The following is a 23655-nucleotide window of genomic DNA, read 5'->3' on the forward strand; positions in this document are numbered from 1 at the left end:
AAATATTTGTGTGTTAAGGTTTTTTTCTATTTATCAATTGATTGTCAAAGTAAACTATTTTTTGCACTCTTTTTAATGTATTCGATCCCCCGAATGAGTAATCAACACGTGGTAATCGAAATACGCGTAGCTGCCAAAGATAAGCAATAAGGGTGGAATAAAAAGGTACAAGGTAGGGTGCAGAGCAGAGCTACTTGGGCACTTCCATGATTCACTTTGGCATGGTTTTCTCAACCGAATTGTGCAATGAGAAGCACTTAAATGCAAAAAATATTGTGGCCAAATATAAACTCAGTAGCTTTCTAAAAACGCCACTACCGAAGTGAATCAAAAGTGCCAAGAATATGATCCGGCTCCCTACCCAAATCTACTTTTTTGATTTTCTACTTTTTTCAATTTCTTATCGTAGCAGGCTGTTTTCATCACGCCTGTCTTTCAGGTAAGGGCCTGCTTTCCTAAACTGAATTATGAAATGTCGCAATAGTGCGCAATAGTCATTACGTAAACGATTTCAGTTGTGTAATAACTCATCACGTTTAGCTTTTCATTGTGCAATTTATTTGAGTTGCATAGTTAATCACTACACAACAGTTTTCAGAAATTACAATACTAGTTTATACAACAAGTTGCGGAATGATGATTTTTACAGCACGAGGCTCGCCGAGTTGGATAATTACAACGAGTGCTGTGAAAATCGAGTTCGGCAACGAGTTGTGTACAACATTTTTTTTTTGCAATTTCGTAGAAGACCCCTTTAGGGTATCAGAAACCATATCAGAATGCATTCAATTTCTGAAAATGGTTATGTAATGATTCATTACGCAACTACAAAACAGTTGCGTCAAACAGTAAACCGTTTCATAATAGATGGACGTGATAAAAAAAAACAGCCTATTACGATGAGAAAAAAGAAAAAAATCATTTCTGACTTGCTTTTCATCGTTCTCATCAGATAAAAAATCATCGTTTCATAATCAAGCTTCAAAATCTCCGAACAACAAAAAATTAAATCTTAAATTCACCGGCAATTTATATGAAAACGAAAAAAATAACACTTTGACCAGCAAGAGTAGAAACAGTTCCATTGCATGTGTTTTTCGTTAGCACATTTCGCCTCAGCTTTGTATTGAAAGCCTGGCATCTATAAAATGTATTCATTTTCTGCTAGCCCTTCCGAAAAGGACATGCACAATTGCTTATAAGCAAATCATGCACTCAAATGAAATAACAGTCGCAACTCAACACACAATATAGAAGAAAAATAAGACAAACTAAACTAAACTGGGCATTGCCACAACCGGTTCTTAGCAAGTAAAATAGCATTTGCATCGTAATATAGACACTAACACCAAAACATAAGTAATACGGCAACACAATGAATACACTGTAGGAACGATAGCGTTAGCAGTGTTGGTGAGATCACGACAGCCAATCAGCAAAAGCATAGTTGGTTTGGTTTGTTTATTTTTCTTTCCACTGGGTTCTCTTCCAGGGGGCGTGGCTTTCGGCGAAGTTGAATGCATGCAGCAGAAGTGCGATGACAACCAGAAACAGAAAACAGTTGTACAATCACCGTTCTTCAGTTATAGTGCATTGATTGTGACCTGTGCGAAACCGTTCTTTCCGGATGATATCGCCTTTGAAGTTCGCGAGTGAGTATTCGTTCAGCGTGAGCGCGTAAATGAAATCACAGCGATAAAGTTTTAACCGTCTGCTGTCACTGCTTTTTACCTGAGTTCGGTCGCGGAAGTTAGATGCAAAAGACGCATTCGCGGTTGTTGGATGATAAATCTTGAAGAGCTATTAATTGAATTGGCGATTGTAAATTTTGGAATGAATTAAAGAGCAACGAATAGAAGATTGTGTTGCTTAAGTCATCGGATATTATGCAATATATGTTTCTTGAAGAAGTAAACCGTTCGGTGACCTGTGTTTTTGTTATTGTGAGTGATTTGTTGAAAAAGTTTTTCTGCTTTTGTTAATAAGAGAAGAAAATCACAAAACAAAACATCCGACGGAGAATAAATTGAATGGTTTTGTGAAGTGAGGTTCAAGAAAATTCGGCAAAATTCCGCCACTAGCAATAATGTCGTCTGCAACCCATGAGGATGAGGACCTGGACCATGAACAGGAGATCAACGTGGATGCAGACTCGGATTCACATTCTCGAATGTCTTACAACAGCAATGGGTCAGAGGATATAGATCTTGACGGAGATGGCAATGGGAGTTCTTGTTATGATGAATCGGATATTACGAGGTATAAAATTGTCGATTTATGAAAATATATATTCAGCACCAACAGTGACTGGGACATTTCATAATGTTGATTAGTAAGGGCCAAGACTTGACGTACAGTACCGTAATTTTGAGTGAATTTAATCTTTTTTCACCTGTTTTAGCTCTGTTTTATAGAATGTTGTCAATGTCAAAAAACTGAATGTAAGATTATAATATAAACTAACTTTTAATTCCCAAAAGTTCGTGCAGATGCATAAGTTTTATCGACATTTATATTTAAAAGTCTAATTTAAAAAGCAATTCCTTAGGTTCGTAATTTTATTTTCCAAATTTTCACTTGAATCTGTGATATTTTTCAAAAACTACGCTTAAAAACATGGCTAATTTTCTCATAACTGATCAGCTCAAATTTTAAATCAATGTAGCATAAGAACCCTATTCCTATAACCATTGAAGAGTGCTTGCAATTTTTTTGTGAACAAATCTAAGAACTATTTAAAATTGATCAAACATTCATTCAAGTCATCATGCAAAAGTTTAAGGTCACTCATCACCAGGACGTATGTATCGTGCAAAAGTTTCACAACTTTGCCTAAACTTCGCGATATAACCTTTTTTGTGTACAAAAACTGCATGATTTCTACACAGTTCAGGCACAAATCTTATCGTCCCAAAGATATGCAAGACTTAAAGTGATGATGAATCTAAGCCAAACCACAAAATTTCAAGAACACAAACCTGGAGAACCAAACGACCGTTTAATTTGAAAACACAATCAATTGGTCACTAGCTGTTGGTGACCAATCGATTAGGTTTTCAGCTCAAACGGGTGTTCGGTTCTTGCTCTTGAAACTTTCAAGTTCGGCTTCGATTCATCTTCACCTTAATAGATACTTGTTGCATTCACAGTTCTCGCCACTTAGAAATAATTAGTTTTACTCGCGATGTAAATCTCATTACCGTATATATGAATACTGAAACCTTGTAAATTTACAAGTCATTAAGGATCCACCTTATAATAATGACTGCACCTTAATTGATTAAAAAAATAAATAATTCTGATGCTCATTTTAATTTACTATGCATTTGAATTGACTTCAATAATAAATTTATGAATGTAAATCTTTTTAAAATTGCTTATCTGTCAGAGCAAATTTGACATCTATCCATTAATTTTCGTGCAATGAATTATAGTTATCAAATCTATTCTTTGTTGATGACTAGGGAAATATCCTAACAAACATTCACTCATTTAACAAACACCATTATGGCAGTTATATTCAGCACCATGTTTAAGGTGAAGATGCATCGAAGCCAAAAGTCGAATCAGTGGTCACTCTTGCTGGTAGTGACTAGTGAGATAAATTTTCATACATAGGAGAAGGTATCGGCCGTGATTGTTTTATTTTATTTTGTTTTACGGCTATAGCGGTCATGCGACTCAAAGCTAAAGGGAGTCTATAGAAGCAAATGATGGAAACGAATAGGTGCATAGGCGTCGCAAGGGAGCGACAAGATTGAAAATTTTTAATTAGGTGGTGAAAATTGAGCAAGCCATTTTTAAGTCAGTAAGCATCGAAGCGTCCTGTATTTTGCCTAGCTTCTCTACTGGAAAAGGGTTGGCTCAAAGCTTTGAGCTTTGCTACCAACACAGGCCTACTTACTGACTTAAAAATGGCTTGCTCAATTTTCACCACCTAATTAAAAATTTTCAATCTTGTCGCTCCCTTGCGACGCCTATGCACCTATTCGTTTCCATCATTTGCTTCTATAGACTCCCTTTAGCTTTGAGTCGCATGACCGCTATAGCCGTAAAACAAAATGAGATAAATTTTCAACACAAACGGATGTCGGGTTCTTTAGATTTGTCCTCTTAAAAATTCGAGGTTTGGCTTCGATGCGTCTTCTCCTTAATAACATTTCAATAATTATCATGGCCAACCTTTGTTCAGGCGTTGTTCACAAATTTGGAGCATGTCGTTGAATACCAACTTTATCTTTCAGCTTTAAAACACTGTATTTAGTTCAGCTTTTATTCGACTTGCGTAAAAATAAATAAATAAATAAAAAACAAAAATTTACATTTCGAAGTACTTTAAATGTAGTGAACTCAAATATCATGATATAACAATCACTTTGATACTGGATTACAACTCGAGACCTTTCAATCGTATATCGTTGACGATCTACGACCTTACCATCTGTGATATCCCAGAATTGATGAATAGATCGTCCAGTGCAGTGGTTCACGGCACGACCGGTTAATCGGGCCATCTCAATGCTTATAAAATGAGTCGTGGAACGCAAGATTTGTGAAGATTATTTTTAACAGCTTTCAATGGGGTTGCAAATATCATTATTTCTATGAGAACGAATTATTTTTTTTGAATCTCATGATCACAACTGAGAGGTTAAGAAGCGACGGTGTATAACTGATAGGCAGAACAATGGCAGTTATATTAGTTAATATAACAAAATTCATGGAAATTAATGGATTGGGCTGAAAACCACCTTGAAATACTGTTGGAAAGATTGAAACAGAGCTTTATTATTAAATTCATTTGATTTAAATGTTTATATTTCTTGTAAGAAATCATTGCAATCTAAACGTTAATACTTTTAATCTTGTTAAAAGTAAAATTACTGAAAAATGTACGTTGGAAGTAATGTTCGACATGCTGTGGATATTTTATTCAAATTAAGCTTCAAATAACTGAGATCTTGTCCATATAATATTACCATTTTGTATGGAAAATCTAAAAAAATTGCTAATGTAGAATTTTGCGGATGGCTTACGGATTATCGTTTGCTTCACAGTTTCCATAAATGTCGTCAAATTCCTCGTGCCTATCCAGTATCCTGAACGAATTTCAACTTATAAGACTCGTAGTTCAAGAAACTGCTTACTTGCCTCAAAGTGTGTTGGACAACATTTCAGGATATGGCTGTTATCAGTACTTGTTTCGCTGTTACCGGATCCGACTGTAGTGATGCAAGCTCCAAGAAATTGGAAAGCAGTGCTCCAAACAATCCATTCAAAATTTCTCGCGACGGAATAGAAGTCCACGTGGTATCTTATCATTCATACCAGTATAATTGTAGCTAACTGAAATGAATGCACAAAATAATAAAATTTTCACTACTAATACTTCAATTCACTATGAATATACTTGCAACATTGTACTTTGATTTAAGCAACTCTGCGCAGGGAATCTTCTCAAATTGAAAAAAAAATTAATCCAGATATATTGTTTTCAATGTATAGATTTCATGGTCCTTTCCAAGATAATAATTACTTTAATTAATTTTTGACACGGAAGGAGAGATAATTGCAAAGTCTGTTTTATGCACATGCAATCATTCATATAACAGAGCGTTTGCATTATGATCTCCGCATGCTAATCAGAATTTTTGAAGTGATATGAATTACGTAGTTGATCTCGACGGAGTTTTAACAGTCAAAAATAATTAATTTGGCAATTGCTCATGGTATTTGCCACCGGATATTGAGTAAAATGATTTATGACCGCTTTGTAGAACAAATGGAACCACTGTGCAGCGTATCCTTCCAGTTTTGGCCACCTTATGGAAACTGGGTTCACCGTAGAGTTGGGCAAGCTCGTGGTTCATTCTTCGCCGCCATACACCGTTCTCCTGCACGACGTTGAAGATCGTGCTTAGCATTCAGCGTTCGATAACTCCAAAAGCCTTCCTCTAGCAGCGTTTTGTACATCGTGCATTTGGTGCGGGGTAAATCTTTTTTGACCGCAGTTTCTTCTGGAGCCCATAGTAGGCACGACTTCCACTGATGATACGCCTTCATATTTGTCGATTAACATTGTTGTTAGCCGTCAGCAAGGATCTGAGCATAAACATAAGCATAGATGACCGTAAAACTCATAGCTGCTACTCCGTAATTGACCAGAACAATCGAAGTTGCACAGAGATTTAATGAATGGGGCTTTGAATTAGCTTACCATTCTCAATGTGTACAAATCGAGAGCTCAAATTTTAAAAGTCAATCATGGCGCCGGCCACGTCCTTACAGTCATCGGGAAAGGGAAGGAATGTTAGTGCGACTACCGTTGTTACTAGAGACCGTGATCACCTCTTCATCTCCACGGTTGTCATGGAAAGGCTATTGGGTTAGTGGGATAAGGTAGAGATCTGGCAGTCACCAATTGGTGTAATGCGATCCATGATATAATCACGCCTAGTCGGATTCGCGAAACAATTTGATAATCGCTTTGTACGCAAAACAAGTGTTTATCGCTCACCCACGCAAGAGCAAGCGACGCGATCAATAGATCAAACATTACTAAGCAATCGCGGCACTTTTTCATTACGACGCGAACACGACGAGCGACATGCTTGATCCTGCCCTCATCGCCCACCTCCGCAAGAGCAAGCGTCGAAGAATCAAACACTTCTAAGCGATCGCGGCACTTTTTCACAACGACGCGAACACGGCGCGCGACATCGTTAGCCGTCAGCAAGGATCTGAGATAGACGAACTCGTCCACCACCTCAAAAGCATCCTCGTTTATCGTTACACTGCTTCCTAGGCGGGCCCTGTCGTCCGGATCTCTTGAAAATCGTGCTTCGACTGTTGAGTCCAGCTCTCCGAATGACACTTTCTAGCGCAACATTGAACAACAGGCACTAAAGTCCATCGCCCTGTCGTAGTCCCGTAGTGCCGAGTCTCGAACGAACTGCAGTGTTCGCCCGAGTTCCTTTCGTAGTTTTGTACTCCGCCCATCATTGCTCTAAGCAAAGAAAGTCTACAACCAAAAAAGATTTTCAACTGGACCGGAATCCGAACCCAGTCACCTTTTTTTTTGTTTTTTTACAAGAGGAAAATTTACAAACAGACCCCCTGAGAAGGTAACTCAGGGAATGTGGGGAACGCAGGAGATTCTGAGTGCCCGAACCTTTGCAGGTACTGCCTATAGCAACCATGTCCTGACAAAAACTGCGTCAGGTATAAGTTCACTTCTCCATGGTTTCGTGTATACCAATTTGATACATTTGGTAGAAGTCTATGGGTCCATCCCATTCCTACTGCCAACCTTTGAGCGTTGCCTCTTCACACGCGTTGCGGACTCCTCTGGTACCTTTTGGTTGAAACATTGAACAACTTCCTTGATGATGAGCCTGATAGGCGTCATCCCGGCTATGATGCACACGGCCTCTTTAGAAAGCGTTCGGTATGCGCTTTCTACTCTTAAGCACATGATCCAATATGTGCTTTCCAACCGCTTTAGGTTTCTACTCGTTCTAAGCGCTTCTGACCAGATTGGTTCTCCATACCTTAGTATGAATAGCGCCACGCTTGCCAGGAGTTTGCATTTGCTGGCAGTTACAGCAAAGCTGTTAGACATCATCCTCGGAAGCGCCTCTATAGCCGTAGATGCCATTTTACAGGTATATTCAACGTGGCTAGCGAAGCTGAGCTTATCATCGATCATTACCCCGAGATGCCCCGAGTGCAATCACCTACCGAGATAAGCGGCCGTTGCTCGGACTTGCAGTTGTTGACCACCACCACCTCAGTATTGTGATGCGTCAGTTCTTGTTTTCTAGACTTCATCCATTCCTCAAGTATGAATATAGAGTGCGCTGCTGTCAACTCTACTTCCTCCATCAATTCGCCATAGACCACTAGGGTGATGCCAACAAACTTAACACCCGTCGGAAGGAACAGTGTCGTTTTGCAAACACATCTATTAATTACAACATTGTTACCAAAATCCTTAATATTGAACGCGAAACGTCTTCTCTCGAAGAATGTTGCATGCAAAACGACACGGTTTACATGATTTTCACGCTGAAAATTCAATCATAAATAATGCACATCAAATGACAAGCCGTCGATCCATCCATGTGCATTATTTTTGTCAGAATATTCAGCGTAGAATCATGTAAGCCGAGCATTCTTGTTTGCAATTTCACTTTCAAGATGCAAGAAAGCATGCAATATTGACGAATGTTGGATGTAAGATCATGAAATGTTTCAGTTTCACTCAAGATTGCAAGCATTTTCGAATGCAATGAGACAGTTTACATTAAGTATCGTTGAATGTTCAGTTGCAACTCCTTTTACATGATTATCTTAAAAAATTACGTGCCATGTAAAATTGAGATTTTTTAGCTGTGTAGAGTTGAGTTAAAAGTTAATCGAAATTAAGTTGAAAGTTAGTAAAAAATTGAGCCAAGAGTAAATTGATAGTAATGAGAGAATGGTTTACATTGAGTTTGTGTCAAAAGTGAATTCAATTTGAGTTAGGAGCAATAATTTCATCCAAATTAATTCAAGAATGGCTCGAAAGTTGCGTTAGTGAAACGGTTTTTTATTTACCGTTCTGATTCAAATTCCGGACAGCTTCATATTCCGGATATTCAACTTTGTATGAGAAAGGTTTCAATTGAAATGTTTCAAAATTTTCCGTTCATAAGTTCCCAATTTGGAGACTCGTTTCAATATGATTTTTACAAAGCAATCCATGAAAATTTACAATGCTCAATTAGTTTTGACGTTTTTCTGATGGCTGGTGGTGTTTATTTCACGATTGACCTTTTCTAACTTTGCTTTTCACGAGTTGTCCGGAATTTGAATCAAAGTGTCCGGAATAAGGAACAAAAGTGAGGTGGTGTTCGGAATAAAAATCATGAAGAGGGCATATATTTCTATTTATTTAAATTTATTGAAGTTGTGGAATTCAAATCTTCACCTACCATTCGAAAGGTAAGTGTCCTGATAGCATGATAACGCTGAGGAATCATATACATGGATTTAATTTATTTGCTTTTAGGTGGCTAACGCTTCAAAAAGGTTTTAAGTGTCCGTAATATGAATTAAAACGGTACAAGATCTGCGTCCAAAGATCACCTGAGTTTAAAAATATTTTGTGCTTGTTTATCAAGTCGATTCAAAAGAGTTTTCTATCGCCGCTGGTTATGTTTTGCGTTTTGAAGATGTGAAAGTATCCCATGCATGCAACGGGTTTGATACGATGTTAAAATGATGTAATGTTACAATTTATTTTGTTCTGTGTAAAATCATTATCATCCAAGCCAAACATCTTTATTCAAAGAGTTCCTTACAAATTTGTTCATCCTCGAGTAACTCATATAAAGAAGGTCAAACCTTGTAAGCCCTCTTTTGCCTTTTATTTAATTTAGCTAATGGCCCATTGAACGCATTCAACCAAAACTGTTATCAAAAATCTCAAATGAAGAATGGACATCTTAATGAAACCACCTTTTAACAGGACTACTAAATCTGTCTATATATCTCTATGATTTAAAACATCAGCTCTTCCTTCTACAGTCTGTTACACAATATTTTGTTCGTTTATATTACTAGGCTTCAACCACAAATTTCCACCCTCTTAAGTGATCATAGAAATAACTTTTCCACACACATCTCTTCCCTCTAAGCTTTTAAAATCTAAACACCTCATGCATTAAATATTAATGATATCGTAGGATCTTTACACACGCATCTTTGCCTAAACTACTGCTTCATGGAAGTATTAAATCTGTGGCTGGCATACAATGCTCAAACGACTCCAGCCATTTGCCGCTATCTTACATTATCTCAATTTAAAATTCAATTCATTATAAACAAGAAATATTGTGGATTAATGAGTACCGTTTGGATTTAATTGAGGTGGAAGATTTAAATCAATTGAACTTGCTATGAATAGAATGAAAAACAACAAAAATAATGCATACAAACGTTAGGGTGTCCCAAGAAAATGAAAGTATCGAAGTGTTAACTTGCTCACCTTTTAAATAATATCAAGGACGCATGCTTCATACATCAAAACTCTATGAAAAATATTTTTAAGAAAAATGGACGATTTTTGGTGTATATCTAGACCAACATTTGGAAACACTCTACAACAAAAAATCTACAAATGGAGAAAATCGATGTTAAAGTTCGAGTTTCCATAGCAAGTCATACAAAGTGTAAGTTGCAAAATTGAAACTTTATTGTTTACTTTTGAAACGTACGGTGTTTTCAAATATATTAACAGATATTTACAATTTTGTCAGATCTTAGCCAAATATTTGAAAACATATATTGTTAGCTACAGAAAAGTCTCAGGTAAGCTGACTACACTCATTTATCTAATCATATGAACAAAATTTCAATATGCTATCATTTTATTTTTCTTCTTTTACAAATCATTCGCTTATTGTGCAATAGGCAGCGTTCATTTATTACGTAACGCAAAATTTGAAAATTTCCCACCCCCTTTCCCCGTCCGTAACGCTTTTTGTAAGAAAAAATTAGTGAAAACAACCATGCTGTAAAAAATATACCATCAACAATATAAATTTTATCTATCGGTAAACCATGAGATGTATTTGCATTAGTCATTGAAGCCTAAGGACCGCTCATTTATCCGAGCAGAAAATCATGGCACTCGAATACCATACCATGGTATTGAAATTAAATACCAGCATGCCATAGGATGTTCTTCAATTATTTTAAAACTGGTTGAACAACATAACGCTGTAAACGTTTTTAAGAGTTCTGTTGTTGAGTCGGTATTTGACAACAAATTAATAGCAAACCATGTTATTGAGATGGTCTTCATTTTTGACCATACATTTAAAAAAAATCTAAAACAATAGCTTATGAGTACCTAATTATGTTATGATAGCATAATATCAAAGATGGTCAGAAGCAAAAAGATAACCGACTCTCTTGTTTTTAAGGCGACGTGAACAGTGCCGCCCTGGGGAGTCAAAGGTCAACCAATACGTAACCTTCACCTAGTGTTCACCAGATGTCAAAGTGTTCGTTTATGACTTTCACACTCAAAAAAATTACATAGCTCACACGGGGTTGCTTTATATTGCGAATCATCTCTGAATGCCAAAAAAATAAAAAAAGAAGAATAAGGCTGTTCAGGAGCGATTTTTTTAGTACGTGTAATCAGGGACGAAAAAACTCAATCTACCCTCGCCTACATTGATACTTGCTGGGTAGAATCTTCGTTGATTTTTATTTGTTTTTATCCTCACCTTGACAACACAACAGAGTGATTCCAAGCAACAGCACCAAAATTTGGTAAATTTTTTAATTCATTTTTTTCTATTGAGCTGAAACTTTGCACAGCTTTCCAGTTCCATCTAAATCGTCATTTCCCGATATCAAATCTTTAAGTTGAGTCACGACTAACTTTTCAAAAGGGTGTATGTGAAAATGGTTCAAAAATATTCAAAAAGCTGCACTTCAAAAACGGTTCGTTCGATTGTTAGACAACTAAAGAAACAAAGTTAGACAACTAAATAAAGATTCCAAAAAAAATACACACAGTAAAAAAATTTTTTTTTTTTGCATTAAAAAACATAATTTTTGACACAAAAACTCAAATATCTCAAAACCCTATCGGAATACCAACGTAATTTTTTGAGGGAAAACGGTCCATTATATTAGCTATCTACCATAAAAATTTGGTGATGGTTAACCAATAAACAAAAAAGTTATGACATTTCAAACATGTCACAATTTTCACATTTAGTAGAAAAAAATTTTTTTTTTCGGTGTAAATTATTACGGGAACCGCAGTTTGTTGCTGATTTTATTGTTAAGGGCCTTCCGTGAATTAAACAAGTCGTTTTCATGTATTCATTAGTATTATGTATATTATATGTATAAATATTATATATATGTATAAATATTATATATATATGTATATATGTATAAATTAAAATGAATTAACAGATTACACGAAAATATTTTTTTTTTTTTACCAGGATATTTTTTTTAGAGTATGATCGATGAGTTTCTAAATGTTATATATAAACTTTAAAAGTTTTGGATTTGGGTATGCGTTATGAGATCATGAAAACATTTTATTAATACTTATTTATTTATTTATTGTTATTCAATTTTTTTTACAATATCGAACACTTTTGCATCATTATCAGTACAGTTCGAGTATAGTTTTGCTTTAATTTTATTTTCTGACAATGGAATGAAACAGTAAAATTTTTGGGTTCCTTGGATCGTTTTCGCGTTATTATATTGCTCGCTGAGCTCTGATGCCGTTAATTCGTACTCTTCAGTAGTAGTAAAACAAAATGATAATTTTGTTGAATCTTCTTCTTTTCTGCGATTCGCCCAATCAAATAGTTCTTTTGCAGTTTTAATTGGATGCTCACGTTCTTTGGCTAAACTTGCTCTTGTGGCCATGCGCTTTATGGTTCCTCCAATAGCATCACAAGGACCTTTGCCATGTGACGTAGCAAAGAAATGCCATTCTGCATCAATTCCGTACTTTGATTTAAATTGACATAGGCTCGAAAAATTCTTACGGTTTTTGTGCTGCGATGCTGCTCCATCAGACATGAAATATATCTTTCTGATTTCTTTTTCCTTATCAACGCGTAAAAAGTTAATCATTTTGGCAATGAACAAATTTACAGATACTGAGTCGTGTCTTAAATCTTCGGAAATTACAATAAAACTAAAATGTTCAATTTGCGTACTTCCATTGAAATAAATAACGAATGGATGAATTGTAGCTTGTTGTACGTTCCAGTGATGGGACTGCACTTCATCTTGCAATACAAAGCTATAGTTTTCAGAAAAATCACAAATGACTAAAAATTCACCATCTTGTAATGTATTTTTCGTATTTTTTAAAAAGCGGGATTGCTCTGTTTTAATAAAGTCGTGAGGAATTAAACTTTCTAATTTCAAGCAAAAAAATGACACAAACTCATCTACAGGTTTTACAATAGTTTCTAGGTCACACCTATCCGTGGTCACCCATTGCTCAAATGATAACTGATCAATATAATTTTCTTCAAACTCAGCGAATAAAGTATTTTCCAATGATGAAGAATCTGGACAATCCGAACAAGATCGTAGATAGCAATTTGATGTTGTATTTTCACACAAAAGACTACCAGTTAACATTTTAATATCCTTTGATAAATTGATTCTTTTCAAACTATGTAAGATTAGGTTAATATTTTCGTGTGTTGTGCACACACAAACATTATGTGTTCCTGAATTGCATAGAAGCTTGCATTGCCTTGGACGAAGGCTTGCAAATGAGGAAAAACCTACCTTAATATTTTCGTTAATTTCCTTGAAGCGTGTATACGCTTCTTTCAAAGTAGTCATCATTAATCGTTTTTGGATTGCTTGACGCTTTGCATCTTTTTTTTACAGATACATAATCTTTTTGGCCAGGCATAGCTCTACTTACTTCATCGTCTTCAAAATATTGAATTATTTTTTCTTTTGTGTCATCTGTTAATGAAGTACTCGACCTAGCATTTTTGGTTGCAAGACAGTTATTTTTGAATTGTTTTGCCTCTTTTGCTGTATTTCTATTGGTTTTGAACTCATCAATGGCGTCTTGAATAGACCACGAGCTTGGCAGCATCGACAAAATCAATAATTTTTCTTTCCTTGTCGTGGCTAGATTCGAGAACCTTTCCTTCATATTCATAATTACCTCATCGTAGTCTGTATTTTCCACATCCTCAGGTCCTAATTTGAAGAGGTTTCTTCGTACAGCTTCGTTGATTTCACGGTATTTTTTCTCGGGATAATTGACGTAACCCATCTTCGTCCATTTAATCGGAGTCACTTTTATTCCAGCTATCCCTTCGTTGAAGCGTTCGATGTTGACCTTCTGGATGCACTCATCTTCTGATTGATTTGTTGAAACAGATGTCGCTGATGGTACCGTGGCAAGACTATCTGCACTTGGTACTTCTGGTAACTCCTCAGTTGTTGTCGGTGCATCTAGTAATTCCTCAGTTGTTGTTGTTTTCGAACTTCCTGCAACCTGATCCACCGATGATGTACAGATTTCCCGTTTGTCAACGTTTAAACGGCAGGACGTACAAATGCGTAAATTTGTATTCAATGTAGACATTGGAGCATAACCAGCCGCTTTCAGTTTATCTATGGTGCTTTCGGTGAGATTTCGTAGCTCTTTCGAACACTTTTTTTCTGCAAACGGCCTGCAACAGTTGAGAAAGCGACTACGAGCAACATCGTTAGATTTTAATGAACAAAATCACTTTTAAGTTTTTACTGACTAGTTTGGTGTCGTTTGCTTGACTGAAGAAAAATTTTACAATTAAATCTTTTATAACCATAGTGGTAGTATATTTTTAGCTTTTTCGTGAGTATGTTCATGGTATGTACCTATCATGTTTTTGATGTTGTTGAAGTTACTCGCTTTCTCCCAAATATGATTAACAAAGTCTATTCTCTACCAAGGCGGGTCTATACCCAGGTGTAATCAGATTTTAACTTTGTGGAGAAAACCAGCGCCGAGAAAACCGACCTGCTTTACGTATACTAGATCACCTGGGTATAGACCCGCCTTGTTCTCTACGAGGTAAACTTTTTGCAGGTAAACTAGTCGTATACCTGTATAGAAAACCTTTTTTGTAGCTTTTGTCTTCAATATTAGATTTCTTATAGGTTTCTTTTATCAAAAGGTTTCAACACTATTGAGAGAATTTTTCTTCAGTTACGTACAATAAAAAATATGACACTATCAAGACTTTAGATCACAACACTGGATCGCGTCTAACTTTCTAATAGATGCTATAATAGTTATGAATAATTAAATAAAATATCATGAAAACAACTTGTTAACCTCATGTGGTACCCTTAACAAAAAATTCAGCAACAAACTGCGGTCCTAAAAAAAATAACCAATAAAAAAAAAAATTTTTTTTTTCACTAAGTGTCAAATTTGTGAAATATTTGAAATGTCATAACTTTTTTGTTTATTGGCTTACCATCACCAAATTTTTATGGTAGATAGCTATGTCTATGATATATAATGGACCGTTTTCCCTCAAAAAATTACGTTGGTATTCCGATAGGGTTTTGAGATATTTGAGTTTTTGTGACAAAAATGATGTTTTTTAATGCAAAAAAAAAATTTTTTTACTGTGTGTATTTTTTTTTGAATCTTTATTTAGTTGTCTAACTTTGTTTCTTTAGTTGTCTAACAATCGAATGAAACGTTTTTGCTGTGCAGCTTTTTGAATATTTTTGAACCATTTTCACATACACCCTTTTGAAAAGTTAGTCGTGACTCAACTTGAAGATTTGATATCGGAAAATGACGATTTAGATGAACTGAAAAACTGTGCAAAGTTTCAGATATTTTTGAAATGGTCGATCAGAATCGACTTGCATGCCTCCGTGGAATCCCTCAACAAAGATTGGCAAAGCGCTTGCGCAAGATTGTCAGTTTCTTTTTAACCTGCTGCTACTCAACCGCTTTTTGATAATCGGAAACAAAAAATGATATTCATTCTAACTAGCTTGACTTTTTTACATTCCGCTTCGGGAAGTTGCAATTTTTGCACGAGGCACACTAAAGACGCGTCAATATAATCCATTCCGTCCATCGGGTCCTTCATTACCCGTATAGCAGCAATATTTTAATTAATCAAACCTCATTGATAATTAATTTTCTAAAACTGTCAGTCTTCTGTTTCTGATAATCAAAAACACCAAACATATACGGGCATCGTTGTTTGCTTTGCCCATCTACCGTTTTAATTCATATTACGGACACTTAAGGCCTCAGTGAAGTATAACCCAGCTTGGACCATACAAAATAAATCATTCTGTATGATTTTTTAGCGTTATCGAGCGTCGGAAGCCCTTAACTTTCGAATGGTGGGTAAAGAATACGCGTCCGCAACTTGAATAATTTTAAATAAATCAAAACGTGTGGCCTTTTCATGATTCTTATTCCGGACGCTCCCTCACTTTTGCCTCATATTCCGGACGCTTTGATTCGAATTACGGACAGCTCATGATAAACCATTAATGGAACAGTCAAATCATCAATTGAAATAGTTCAACCACTTAAGAGACGTCTAAGGTAGTTGGGCATTATAAATTTGCAATGATATTTATGGAAAAAACCTAATAAAACGAGCCTCGAAAATGAGAACTTTTAGATGGCGAAAATTGAAACATTTCGTGTGAAATGTTTCCCATACAAACGAGAGTGTCCGGAATTTGAAGCTGTCCGTAATATGAATCAAAACGGTACTTTTTAGCCATCTTCATTGGTACAATCATATTGGTGGTGGTGCGGTTACTTTGATGGTGGCATAAATTCAGTGAATTGAGAATAGTGAGCATGATTTTTTTCGTCCCTGCTTGTACTAATAACACGAATTTTGTATTGGCCCAGAAGGGTCTGATTGTGTAAGTCGTTCTCAATTCTGTGTTAGCTTTTTCAAGCATTTTGTATTGATTTCATCCGCATCATCATAATTTTCAATTTCACGAATTCAGCCGAATATAATGTTTACGCGCTTTTCACTTATAAGATTTCTTTCAAACTATCTTTGATAATGTGGTCTTCATTAGATCCTCATTTTTTCCAAATAATATAAAGTCAAAAATAAGTCTAAGTATTATAAATTTTTCTTGTATATGATTGTAATGTATTTGGCTTGCTAATTTCTTCTGTTCATGCATTCAACCCATGGCATTTATTGTTATCAAACAGCCATTCCATGAAAAACCGATCTAGTGGGTCTCCGAATTCCGTGAAAATTTGCTATTTTGTTCCTTATCCGAAATAAGAATACACGTATTTTTGGATTTTTTGATTAGGGTGACCATTTCCGAAATAGGGTGACCAGAAAAATCGCGACTTTGCAAAATTTTTATTTTTAAAAAAATTATAACTTTTGAACCGTTCGACCGATTTTCAATCTTTTTGGACAAAATGAAGGCTAAAGATTTTGACTTTTCAGGAAAAATATAAAATTTCACAAAAATTGTGTTTTTTACATGAAAAACTCAATAGTTTCCGTTTTTTCGTGTTTTGAAGGCCTCGGGACCAAAGGGGCTATCGCTGTTCTCATTTTTTCTTAAAAGTTAAGAAAATTTTACGTATACTGTCAAATTTTCAGCGATGTATGTTTTTTAGTTTTTGAGATATATATTTTTGAAAATAAAAAATCAGTCATTTTTTATCGGCACACACTGTAGGTCTCAGTGCATTAGATTTGTAATGTTAAAAAAAAAATATAACTTTTGAACAGCTCAACCGATTTCCAATCTTTTTGTATGGAATGAAAGCTTAAAATTTCAACTATTCAGACAAAATTGAAAAATCTGATAAAAATATGTTTAAACGTGAAAAAATATAAAAATTTCTAGTTTTTTTTGAAATTTTCATATATTTTAATGGAAATTTTTTTTTTTTCAAAGTTTTCTATTTTTTTCTTTTTTTTTTTTTTTGAAAATTTGAGACCTTAAGCTTAAATGAATACATGAACATATACACGAATGATCGATACCGATAGTGTGGTTACTATGCGAACCGGACACGATCCGGATTCCGTCGCTCACTCACAAAGGAGCATGCAACAGATTCAACGGACGCGTCGATTTGTTTCACTTTGTTTTCGTTTTTTTCTTCCGAAAAACGCGAACCGGATACAATTGATCCGGATTCCACCGCTCGCCCTCAAAGGAGCATGCAACAGATTCAACGGAACAAACACTACTCGGCATGGTTTGGTATAATCAAAAGTGTTTAAAGCAAAAAGTTGAAATATTTTAGAGCATCAATAAAAATTTTCAAAACTGCCACGAAGCACCTGCTAAGGCTTCGCAGAGCACCAAGTGCCTCGCGGAGCACGATATGAAACCCGCTGAAATAGTCTCCAATAAAATTAATCCACAGAGGATGTTTTTCTCTACATTTAGGCATGTTCATTGACTTGGTTACGTTGTGTAAATAATTCATTGGTTCAAACACCCAAAATCCCTTACTTATAGGATCCAAAATACGACCGTTACCCTATTGTTCAACATAAACTAGCACCAAACTTTATTTATAGGATTTAAAACTTAAATGGTATGTTTTTTATTTTATTTCATTTTAATGTTTCCTCTCATCTGCGCACATTATTGATAAACACACCAAAACATGTCCATTTCCCTAGAGGTTTTTGATTGCCGTGAATCGCAAGACAGTTCCATCTGTAAAAAGTACTAGGCATTGAGAAAATGGACTGAGAAGTTTAAAAATTCGTTTTCCATACGAATATTAAGAAAATCCAGATGATTGAACCATGTTTGAATCGGAATCCGAAACTTTCTCAATTTGCTTTCCACTTTCCAAGAAAACTATAAGGATGGCTCAAACACGATGCATAACATATTAATGTTACACAGTGCGGAAATCTGTAGTGGGACTGATATACGATTACGTTTCAAGATGGGACAATGCGACTTGGTATTTTCTCCTAGTTCTGCCGAATAAAATGTGTTGTTTCGTTAGTCGAGCTGAAAGGCAATAGGAAGATATGTTGAAAACTGATATCAACTCAATTTTGACAAAAATGCAGATGGGACTGACTTGCGATTCACAGAAGTTTGGATGCATCAAACTTTTGCTTCTGATACTTTTTCTACCATAAGGCCCAACCAAAATTGGAGCAAATGTCAAAACTAAAAAATCAGTCTTCACAAAAAAAAACGAAAAGAAAAATAAGTATAAACAGTGTTTATACTTATTTTTCTTTTCGTTTTTTTTTTGTGAAGACTGATTTTTCAGTTTTGACATTTGCTCCAATTTTACTTGGACCTTAAGGGGTAAGCAAGTTTAATTTTGTAAGCCTTTCATTTTTTGGGGAACCTTAATAAACATATTTCAATTTTTCTCTATTTTTCCGAACAGTGATCACCAAACTCCTTTGGAACCTACAACGCGGTCACCAAACGAGAACCTACCCTTCAGTATATCGAGGTTACTGTCAAAGCCATATGATGGCCATAAAGACAAAGACATTTCTGAGGATAGCGACAGTCAGAAAAACGAGAATCACATCTCTGCCGGAGGGCTTCAGTACACCGCCGGCGCACTCTACAGCTACCCAATCTACCCACCCGGCCATGTGCTCCGAGTCCCTCCCCAGCGGGGGCCTTGCAATCCTCTGTCGTGGTCACTGCCTCCGTTACATCCGGCTGCTTTGGCCCACCAAGCCGTCAAGGACAGACTGGCCGGTAAGTAAGCGTGCGCGCACCCTATCATTAAATATGACACTAATTGACAACGGCATCGCCATCCTCGTTGTCGCCACCAAGACATCGATTTTGGATACTTTGTTGTTTTTTAGAGACCGTGTTCGGGTTCGGACCCTTCTCCAGTTTATAATAATTTCCGGTGTTTCGCTAGAGGATGTGAATCTTTTTGAAGAGAGAAAGAATGAATGCGTGTCTAGAAAAATCCACCTTTCAGTGCTAGAGATAGCAAGGTGAGAGAGGACTTTGCGGGCAGAGCACGATATAAAACAAATTCGAAGCATGTAGGTTACAAACGGAGGCACAAACGAAACCAATCAATTTTGATTGTTAACAGACACGCCACCATCGTCATAGCTCATGATTCCTACTGGTGGATGATTTGGTACAGGTCTCACTTTCAAAGTTGTGAGGCTGTTGACGCTAATTGTGTCTACCTCTCTAGTTACAGGCTAGGGAGCATTCTTAAGGCCCAAGAAAAAAATGAGCAAATATAAAAACTAGAAAAGCAGTTTTCTCCTTTTAACCCAACAAATCGAAGAATATAAAAACACACAGCTGTTTTATTTGACAAATAAAAAAGCTGCGTGTTTGTATTTTTTTTTTTAATTTTTCTGTTTTAAAAGAGGAAAATGCTTTTTCAGTGTTGTCATTTGCAGCATTTCCACCTGTACTTTAGGCTACGAGCTCATTTTGTGTGTAAAAGGTTGTTGGTGAAACTCACTAAAATCTATTAACGACTAACTTCAATATCTGTTAGAAATGCAAATTGCATAAACTTACTCTTGGCGTTACGTCCTCTCTGGGACTTATGAGCACATCCACAGTTATTAACTGAGAGCTTTGTTTGCCAATGTTGCAATTTTCGCATTCGTATATCGTGTGGCAGAAACAATGATACTCTATGCCCAGAGAAGTCAAGGAAATTTCCATTACGAAAAGGACCTGGACCGACCGGGAATCGAAACCTGACACCTTCAGCATGGTATTGCTTTGTAGTCACATACTCTAATTACTCGGCTAAGGAAGGTCCCTAGCCTTCTTCACATTATTTGCATTAAATCCCCACAGGACCAGAAACTGTTATTTAACTTAGTTATAAACTGAGCTTTTTAGAAACGAATATTGTTTGTCAGGAACAACGGTACTTTATGGCCTAGTAAGTGAATGAAATTCTAGTAATGAAATTTATACCTCAGCGGGAATCAAATTCACACCCTTTTAATTATTCAATTCTTGACAGTTTGTGCAATTAACAGTTTTGAAACAAATAATAAGAAGTTTATATTCTATGATAGCTTAAGTTTTTAATAGTTGTTACTGTCAAACAAATGAAATATCCAGATCAGCATCCTTCTATCAAACAAACTTCCTAAAAAACAGTTGTGCTGTCCTTGAACATTCGTGACTCATCGGAAGAAGATCATTATTAAGGTTGAAGACGACCTACAAGCAGACTCGGAAACGGAACAATGTGTCCTAAAATTCTCTTAATAGGGTCATCCTCTCGGGTCTGGCCCTATACTTAAAACAATCAGCTAAGCGTGCGCGATGGTTTTCTTTTGTCTTGTATAAAGTCGTTCCCTGTTGGCTGTCTCGTTTTGAGTGCGGGTGATATTGAATTATAGGGTCTAACATCATCATCATCTCGTCGTGGCGGTGAGTGGCGTTATGTTATTTTTGTCCCTTGGGCAGCCAACCTTCATCAGTTTTGGCAGGCTTCTGGCAGATCAAAACAGCTGGCATTTGGCTGTTTTGTTTTATCATGGAACATCAGGCATAGGCAAAAGATTTCTTAAAACCTCTACATAATAAGCCTTTTAGTAAAAATTAATATTATATGCATAATTATTTCAAGGTTAGAAATAAATATACATATTTGCAAAAGAAAGCTAAACGAAATTGTTAACAATTTCCCATCGTTCTATATTGTTTTTAATCACATCAATCTGTCATGAAAAGGCCTACTTTCTTGCACTGAAGTACGCAGTGCAGGAATAGTCATTACGCAACTGAAACCAGCGCTGTAATGATTCATTATGCAACTGTTTTGAGTTGCGTTATGATTCTTAACACAACAATTTTTCAGAAATTGTAATATAATGGTGAATGCATTCCAATATAATTTCTATTACCCTCAAGTGGTCTTCAACGAAATTTCAAAAAATGTTGTACGTAGCTCGTTGCAGAATGATGATTTTTATAGCGCAAGTTTTAAATTTACGGGGCTTGCCGAATAGAATAATTATGACGAATGCTGTAAAAATCGAGTTCCGTAAACTAATATTACCTTTTTTTATTGCGACATTTTACACCAGTTGGTGCATTCATGACGACGAAATTTTGCCGTGCAAAAGACCATCATGTGCATTTTGATCTTTAATCATTTTTGCTCATAGTTCACGCGCTAATGGTGATGTTACGTGTTAGCATCGGAGCTCAGAACTATAAAAAAGCTAAAAAAATATCTCACCTGACAGCCAACTCAATCGAAAGCAACTCTGAAATGACTCAGCAGACAGTCAGTCCATTTCTAACCCTCTTTTAATTTCATCTTGTCTCAAGAACAAGCACTATTAATAATGATAAAAGTCAATCGTAACTAATTGGTGTCTCATAGATATCATCCGCCCAGAACGATGTGTGTTGACAACTTTAAAAATCTGTGAACTATTCAGCAGTCGCCAATAAAGGACAGGGCTTAGGTATTTAAAATGGGATCATTCAAACTGGAACAATACAGAACATCAGAACTTCATCTCGGTCAAACGCATGGGCAGACGAAAGAATTTGGGTTATCATCATCGCTACAGGGAGAACAAGGGTCTGCACTTAAATTATTCGGTCGCCAGTCAGGAAACCCGGGTGGTATCCGGATTTCGAATTGTACCTTCTTTTTGTCGTTTCATTTTTACTCATGTTTCCGTTTTGTTCGGAAAAATCATTTGAAATTTGTTTGTGCTTGTGCTGTGTTTGTGCTTCCATTCATTGATTTTCTGGTCATTGAAAAGTTCCTATACAGTGCTTGATGCATTGAATTTAAATAAAAGTCATTGAAATTTTTATTTTATTCATTCATTTCTCATATCTGGGTGTTCTTTTTTTATCCTGATTCGGTAGAAATACATCAAGCTATTATTCATTGAAAATGTGTAACATTTTATTTCCACAGCAGTTCATATTATTTTAAATGCGAATTGATATCACTTGCTTGAAGAAAAAGGCTTTTACATAAAATTAACCTAATCATACAGAACATTCATCATGGCAACAGAAAATTGCATTGATTATTGATAATTTTATTTGAAACTAGTGGTCCCGGCAAACTTCGTCTTGCCATCAAGTAGGCTGTTGAAAAACGCTGTGAATCGTCTCATACAAAATGACAGTTCCGGGTACTCTCGTTTTTCCAACTTTCCCGGTGAATATCCTGGGATTTTTATACAAACAAACGCGTCGGAACCCTTGACGAACAAAACGGAGAAGGAATCATACAACTCCGTTGACCCGTTCGTAAGCCATTTCGTGACATACAAACATAATTCCATTTTTATTTATATAGATTTGCTCCAAAACATTATTTCTATTTAATCCATTGATTCTCTACCAGTAAGATAGCTTCAGAACCATCTTTCAAAGTTTATTTTAAAACCTCTATAGGGTCATTTCCCTGGTATTCAGCCAATCTAAACAAGTAAAGCATTTTAATCATTCTTAGTCACATGTGTTCTTCCACAGGTTTTACAAAGGTCTTCAAAACAAAGAAGGCGAAATACGTCAAGGTTCTGAAGGCGATGCGAAGCACGGAGAAGTTATCGCCATTGAGCGCAGATGTGCGGAGCATAAGGCGCACTAGGATTGGTGAAATGATCCTAGTCTTAAAGAAAGATGCCAAGTAGAAGGGTCCAACTTATAAGCAACTAGCACAAGTAGTACTTTGCTACGGGATCGATGTGAGATCCTCGACTGCAGAAGCGACTCTCCAGAGTAAACATCTGGACGAAAATACCGATGCAGCGAGGGTCTCGGCTGTCCTCAAACAGCAGTGTGACGTAACCAGTAAGGCCCGCAGGACACCCAGGTGGCGGCGATTGGACTGCCGGTTTCAGGCTTTGTTGGCCAAGCAAAGAACTTGGGCATATTCACGGTAGGCTGGTTTTCCTACTGAGCATGGAAAAGCCTCCTGAAGTTTGCTTCAAGAAAGGGCCCTAAGTCGTGGAAGTGTAATGGTCTTGACAGAAGAAATCTATGCAGAAAAGCTAACAACGGACACTTAATGGTTGGACCCAAATGTCCGGGCACAAACGGAATATCAAAGCAGCCAAAAGGGAAATAACACACTTGAAT

At 36.3% G+C, this 23655-nt stretch overlaps 1 protein-coding gene across 2 annotated transcripts in view; it reads left to right on the forward strand.

The window, feature by feature from the left end:
• The first annotated feature begins 1576 nt into the window (after positions 1-1576).
• LOC5566198 (T-cell leukemia homeobox protein 3) overlaps positions 1577-23655 on the forward strand; it is a 113203-nt gene continuing 91124 nt past the window's right edge. For both annotated transcript variants that reach the window (XM_021854495.1, XM_021854504.1), the window contains exons 1-2: positions 1577-2259; positions 18965-19290. In XM_021854495.1, the coding sequence (XP_021710187.1) occupies positions 2087-2259; positions 18965-19290 (499 nt within the window). In that variant the 5' untranslated portion in view covers positions 1577-2086. The remainder of the gene's footprint in view (positions 2260-18964; positions 19291-23655) is intronic.

The sequence above is a fragment of the Aedes aegypti genome, chromosome 1 (genome assembly GCF_002204515.2).
Source record: "Aedes aegypti strain LVP_AGWG chromosome 1, AaegL5.0 Primary Assembly, whole genome shotgun sequence".
Taxonomy (NCBI): Eukaryota; Metazoa; Arthropoda; class Insecta; order Diptera; family Culicidae; genus Aedes; species Aedes aegypti.